Source organism: Ailuropoda melanoleuca, chromosome 1, assembly GCF_002007445.2.
Source record: "Ailuropoda melanoleuca isolate Jingjing chromosome 1, ASM200744v2, whole genome shotgun sequence".
NCBI classification, from domain to species: domain Eukaryota; kingdom Metazoa; phylum Chordata; class Mammalia; order Carnivora; family Ursidae; genus Ailuropoda; species Ailuropoda melanoleuca.
The window spans coordinates 76,832,737-76,839,881 of record NC_048218.1 but is presented as its reverse complement, the minus strand read 5'-3'; the positions used below and the strand labels follow the sequence as shown (position 1 = coordinate 76,839,881).

Below are 7,145 nucleotides of genomic sequence, written 5' to 3'. Positions count from 1 at the left end.
AGCCTGGTGGATAGTTGGACATTTCAGCCTGCTTACCCACTTACCCATAAATACTCATTTCAATATCTAATTTTAAGTGTCTTTAATATGTAATTGATATTTGTGGCAGACTTACCCAATAATTATCACTGGGTTAAAGTTAGAATTCATAGAGTTATTTGAAATTATTTGTTTTAAATGACCCAAACTATAAGGGTTTCCATTTAGGACAGATTCTTTGTTACCACAGGGAATTTGAAATAGCATGTCTGCGAGATTTGGAGTGCTTATCTCAAGTAACTTGACTAAAATCACACCTGAAGCTAATCTCATATTATTGAACAAAAAGATACACAATGAGAAATCAAATTCTTGTTTTTCATAATTTCACCATAATTTTATTTTGTATTTACAGTCTTCAATTTCTAATGCAAGGGTCTTGCCGAGGATTGGGGGATTAGGGAAGAGGGATGAGGTTTGGAGGAAAGGAATCAGAGGTCTTATATGGACAACAATAATTAATAAAGCTAACAGGATGTGAAAGTCTTCCAGAAGAAATTCTTGCAGCCAGCTTTGCGCTCTCGGGGTGCCATGGCAGGGTTTGAGTTAGCAGATCTCTGCAGTTCCAGCCTCATTTCATCCTGCTCAGCAGCAGCCTGGGACAAATCTTCAGGTTCCAGGGCATCGTTCTCTGTCTGGTTGGGTTCAGACAGCAGCTCCGCCAAGAAGTACTTGGCCAGTTCCTGTATAGGGTAGAAAGGATAGAGAGAGAAGGGAGGAGGAGGATGATGATGGAGAAAAAGAAATGGAAAAGCCTGATTTGGAAAGCAGATTCAGCTACACCCAAAACCCAATTTTCATAGCTGTGAACTTTTGTCACACTTAAAATCAGTTAAGGATATAAAAATAAGGGTAGTTGCTGTAATCACCACGTTACACAGAGAGGCTTGAAAAACTCAAATGTTTTTGCAAGTTTCCTGCCTCTATAGACTTAACACACACACACACAGAGAGAGAGAGAGAGAGGAAGAGAGAGAGAGAAATAGTAGATTATTAATACAGTTTTGCAAAGATAAAACAGTGCCAACAGTTTGTTTAATTCAATTTCAATTTCCAGCTCATGAGCTACAAACCGGAACGTTCTTACCGTTTTTGCTAAGTTAACTGTGGGGAACGAGACCTTTCTCAATCTTAAACATACTGTGTTCTGTCTCTAGAGTGCCCTTTAGCAGCAGGGGAGGGAAGTACCGCTCAGGAAGGTAGCCTTCAGAGGTCCGCGCTTTCAGCACCTGGGCCAGTACCACCGCGTTCAGCACGGAGGGATGGATGCCTCATCCCTTCCTGTTCAGCTACCCGGGTCTTGGGATTTTCTTGAATGCCAAAGAACTTACCTGAACTGTGACTGACTGCGCTGATTGAGAAAAAAAGAGGTAAGAGGAGATTCTGGACTTTGAAAGTTTTCCTGAGAGCTTTGGGAGCTGAGGGACCCAGAAAAGCACCGAAACTCTTCAGGAGGACCTCCTAAATCCACCCAAAGGGGTAGGATAAAGGCTAAGAGATGATTGAGGGAGTCGGGAGAGGGAAAAGAAGACGTCGAAGAAGGCTCTTTACCTGCTTGCCCGCGGCAGCAGCCAGGGACTTCTGCAGAAACTGACGGAGTCGGGGGTCCGAGGGCGCGCCGGTGACACCGCCCAGAGCCAGGACGATGGACAGCGCGGCGAGCGCGCACTGGAGGCGGCAGGACAGCATCTCCGCGGCGCCGGGGAAGCGGAGCGAGAGGACGGTTGGTCAAACTCTAGGAGAGGATCCGCAGGCAGCAGCGATAGCTCTGAAACTCGCGACTCCTAAAGCGGCTTGTGTGCTCTCCACCGACTCCCCGCTTTTTAAACTCTCTCTCTGACGTCAGACTAGGAGGCGCCCCCAGATCTCACCAGCGCTTTTACGCACCATTACCCTCGTGAAATCAATCACAGAAGTAAGAGGAGGCTACACAAACCAAAGTGGTTTACTTAAAAAAAACAAAAAAACAACAAAAAAAAACATAACCCTGCACCGGCACAGGCCTACATGATTTTACACATACCACAATCTCTATACAATCTTTCATATTCGGTCACTGCTGTGCACACACGCATTCCATGATTTCACTCATATATACGCACATGCACACGCTAAATTACACACACACTCAACAGTCAGCCTCGGAAGAGGCAAATGCTCCATCACAGGGCTGCAGACAGGTAAATGTACCCAGACGACTCAGCCTCTCATCATACTCAAATATTTTAATTTTAAGAGGGCCAGACAAATGCAAAGGTACTGGTGTGTGAGAAGGGGGGGATTCAGAATCATTCTTCTAAAAAGAGATTTGAGAATGGAATGTGGATGTTAGGAGTGAATCATTTCTTTCTCCATTATCTCTGTAAAAAAAAGTCTCAGGGATTGAGATGTGATGGATTCTAAAAGAATTTCACTTATCCCTACACTGGAGGAGAAAGTACCTTAGCCTCACCCTCCATCCCTCTTTCTCAGCAGCTGCGAGATTTTCGGTCTGTCTACCTTTCTACTGTGACAAAATATACCAAATATTTAAAAAGTGAGACTGACTTCATTTGGGTGCCTGGAAACTTGGTGCTGGAAAGCGATCTCAGAAGCCATCTAATAAACCTCAGAGTTTGGGTTGCTGAGTCTAGTGATGGGTAGTGAAATGCTCTGGCCCATTTTTGCACAGCTTCAGCAAGGGCAAGAGCTCCACATTTCAAGACCGGGGTTCTTTTCACTCAGCTCTAAGGTATCTATCAGATCCCTGGCTAGTAGGAGCAGTTTTAGGTCAGGGACCTCCAGTCTGGACATGCAAAAGTCCAAGAATCCCCCAAACATATATGACTACTATTCTGTGTCTGTGTGGAAAAAGAATCAACAGACTCTTGGTTAGATCCAGCACTTCCCTGCTCCCCACACACATAAAAAGGAAGGTTAAGAAATGCTGTCCTAGAATTCTGGTTGTAGTCTGGTTAGATGTTTCAACAGCCACCCCCCCAAAAAAATTTGTTATCAAGGCAGGACTAGCTAATGTCCCTGCAATGGACTAGATGATCTCTCAGGCTCTTCTAGGGCTGACATTTTATGTCCTTCAAGCTCATAAAAAGCCAAAAAGATATTCTGTGTCTCCAGAAACCAAGTGAACCAAATAACTTGGCCGATTCTGTCACCAGGATTCTCAGTACTTAGACCAAGACCACAATGTGGAAAGGTAGGAGGCTTTGGGAGGTGTCCTGAATGGCTTGGAGAATTGTCACCATTTCCTTTTGTGCCTGTAAGCCAAGGCTATGAGAGAATGCACAGCAAGGAGTGCTAAAATTTCCAGGGCTTGGCAGGTCCAGACAAGGCTAACTACAACTGGGGCATTAAAAAGTCACTCACGTGTGTTGGAATAGTCTGGGAGAGCAATGAATCTGGGGCAGAGGAACCCAAGCTAAGAACTATATGTTATTTTCTCTATATATCCTGGAACCTCCTTGGCCCCTGACAGGGGACTCAGAATCTAGCTATATCAGCCCAACTGTCCACAGGCACTCCGCACCCCCCATAATCTCACATCTCCTCAAGAGGAGATGTGGCCCTTAGCAGCCCCATGGAGTAGACAAGGAGAGTTTTCCTATAACAGCAGCCAGCCCTGGAACAAACAGCAGCCCTACTCCCTTGTTCTGTGCTCTGGGATCTCTTCGACCTCCCCCCACCCCCCCGATTCCTGCTCCTCTCCTCCCACGTTCTTATCCTCTTCCTCTGTCTTTGCTCCTTGTTTCTCTTTCTCCTTTTCTCTAACTTTTCTCTGAATTTCTCTCCCAGGATCTTTCTTATTCTATCTTTTTATTTTCTCTCTACACCCCCTCTCCTCACTCCTCTTTGCAGCTCCCCCCTCTGCTGTCATTTTCTGACTTCAGTCTGGTTTGATCTGGCTTTCTCTCCTTCTCTTCACTTCCCTTCCCACCCGGCCTGGCTGATATCTACCCCAGCCTCTGCCTCTAGCCTCTCCCTAACTCACCTCCCTCACCTCTCTCCTTCTTGGCTGCTTCTCAGGAAAAATACTCAAGATCTCTATGCTTTTTAATACTTATTGGGGAATAGTGAGGTCTGGGTTGCTTCCCTCACACCCTTGCTGAAGTGCTGGGGCTGTGGATGTGTTGACATCTAGGGCTTGTTTTTATTTGGTTTTGTTTTCTAATCCTTGCATTGTTAGGCATCTAAGAACCTTGGAAGAAGACAAGCCAGGACAAAAGGAGCAGGAATTCTTAAAATCCCTCATGGCCAAGCTTTGCATAAAGGTTGATTTAGCCCAAAGGTACTCAAACCTCCCCAACCTGAGCCCTCAGCAGCCAACCCCCAGGGCTTGTCTACCAAGTTCCAAAGGCTAGGAGGGGCAGAGGTTTATGGTTGTGCTGGGAGGCTATTTCATACCTTGGTCACCAAGAATCACCTCCCCCATCCTTCCGCAGCCCTCTGTGGCTCGCAAAGCGCTTCCTTATCTGCACATCAGGCATGCTAGCCCAATCTTCCAAAGAAGAAAATTAAGGGCCTGAGAGCATAAGTGTCTTGCACAAAGACACACAGCCAGGAAGTGGCAAGGTCAGAGGGAGGGTGTTACCTCCACGTTAGATCCTTTCACACTCCTCTCTATTGTTGTGATGCCAGAGATACCCAGCTGAGCATTCTGCAGCCAGGATACAAGTATCTGTAGAAGGAGTCCAGGCCTCTTGCATGTGATAGCTACATGGAAACAGTTTCCCACAACCCTGTGAAACGTTCATTGAGGGATGACTTCCTGCCAATATGAAGCATAGAAACCCGTTTTAATGAGAAACAGTAAACCTGTGAGCAGATAGAGACGCTCAACCTTAAGCGTCGCAGGGAAGAAGAAAGTGTCTGTACTGGGAGTTGAGAGACCTGGGCTCCAGTTCTGGTTCTCCCATGATCCAGAAGGTCATTGCTTTCCTCATCTGCAAGATGAAAGGCTTCATAGGTCATTTTTATGGTTCCTTTTAGCCTTGATAATTAGAGTTTAAGTTTGAGGAAATAGAGGGACAAACCAGACTGCATTGTAATATAAAAATGCTGTTTCTTTCTCAAAATAAGGACTTTATATGGAAAAAGAATCTGGCTTTTATGTATTATGAAAGAGGAGGCCAGTGCAGGGAATATTTCACAGGCCTGTTAGAAAGAACACTTGCTCTTGAGTCTTGCTTCTGCTCCTGACCTGCCCTCCCCACTCCGGACCTCAGTTTCTCCCTCTGTAAAATTTATTCACTCAAATTCTTTCTGCAAATAAGTACTGAATCTGCACTGTTTGAGAAGTCAATGATTTAGCAATAAACTAGATAGACAAAGTCCTACTAAGGGAGACAAAACCACATCAAATAATTAATTAATATGTGTTCAAACTGATAAGGATTAAAGCAAGATATCGAGTGTGGTGGCCAGGAAATACCCTTCTGAGGAGGAACTATTTAAGCAAATACCTGAATGAGGTGAAGGACCTAGCCATGCAAATATCTGCAACAAGACATTTCCTTGTCAGGTGGAAGGACAGTCAGTGCAAAGGCCCTGAGGTGGAAGCATTCAAATATCAGCAACAAGCCAAAGGCACTAGAACAGAGTAAGTGAATCAGAGATGAGGCCAGCAAGGCAGGCAGGAGCCAGATCACATAGAGCCTTGAAGGCTGTGTTAAGGACACCTTTCCTGGGGAGGGTGGGTTTGAGTAAGGGATTGACCTGATTTGATATTTTTAAAGTAATACCTTCCCCTAAGTGAAGAATTAATTGTGGGAGGGCAGGTGTAGAAGCAGAGAGATAACTTAGGAGTCTAAGAACCATTTAAGAGAAAAGAGGAGTCAGAATGGAAGGGACACATTCTCCCTTAAACAGTAGCGGCCCAACTGTCTGCCTCAGCATAAAGGCATTTCATACCTCCCCAACCAGGCCTCCTACAGCCAACACCCAGGGCCTGTCTCCTTGGAAAAAGAGGTGGTTTGTGCTTGTTGTTGGGGATGTTATTTCCCAGACTAATTCAGGCAAAAGAGATGGTGTTCATGGTGGCCATGAAGGAAACGGGGACTGATTAGGTTTGAAGGACATGCTAATGGTTTGGATATCAAGTTAAGGAAATGAGAAGAACCGTTGGTAACCCCAAAAGACTGACCCAGACATTTTCTGAAACACCTTCAAATTCCACAAATTCCTGAGAGTACAGGAAGTAGATTTCTGAATTTCTGGACATTTTACAAATGGAAAGCCATTTTACTTCCCAGTCAGAGGAGGGTGAGAGGGGCACCGGGGTGGCTCAGTTGGTTAAGCATTCAACTCTCTTGGTTTTCGCTCAGGTCATGATCTCAGGGTAGTGTGATGGAGCCCTGCGTTGGCTCTGTGCTCAGTACAAAGTCTGTTTGAGATTCTCTTCCTCTCCGTCTGCCCTCCCTGCTTGCATGCACTCTCTCTCTCTCCCTCTCAAATAAATATATCTTAAAAAAAAAGAAAGAAGAGGGTGAGAATTTCAGGCAGTGGGAAAAGCAACATGGAATAGTGGAAAGAGTCCTGGTTCAGATGTCTGAGGCCCTTACACCTAAGTTCTCAGTTTTCTCCTGCTTCGAATGGGCCTGATAATCCTTGCTTTGGCTACAATAGGGTTCGAGAACCAGATCAGACAATGTAACCCATAACACATGATAAAAAATAAAGTCCTGTTTTTGTTGTTGTTACTCAGAGGAACATAGCCAGTTGTAAGCCAAGGGGTGATGTTAATGATCCAGGCTTTAAGAGCTGAGGGTCCCTGCTGAGGCTCTGACCTGACAAGGGAAGCCAGCCTGCCTCACTCTGGGAACGTGAAGGCCCAGGAAGATCTCTTCCATAGATATGCAGCACATGGGTACTGGAATTCATCCATTAGAAAAGAGCCTCTTTTCTTTTGTATACTTTTCCTTAGAGACACAGACATTAAACCTCTGTAGCTATTAACACTTTCCTATGAATTCATTTATTGAATTGTCTTTTAGGTTTATAGCTGGCTCAAGGTTTTGCTGAAGTTGGGAGGAGACTGATTTGGAGTAAGTGACCCACCCAATAGCGGGCAGACTGAGGGGCTTGTGGTGCTGAGGTTGGGGGCTGTCTACAGA

General features: G+C 45.3%; 1 protein-coding gene across 1 annotated transcript; it reads right to left on the bottom strand.

Moving 5' to 3' along the window:
* Positions 1-351: 351 nt before the first annotated feature.
* Positions 352-1,845, bottom strand: SST (somatostatin). Its single transcript, XM_002914806.4, has 2 exons — positions 1,591-1,845; positions 352-722 (listed from the first exon to the last, which is right to left on the bottom strand). The coding sequence occupies exons 1-2, from the start codon at positions 1,726-1,728 to the stop codon at positions 507-509; spliced, it is 354 nt and encodes a 117-aa protein (XP_002914852.1). The 5' UTR covers positions 1,729-1,845; the 3' UTR covers positions 352-506.
* Between the last annotated feature and the right edge of the window lie 5,300 nt (positions 1,846-7,145).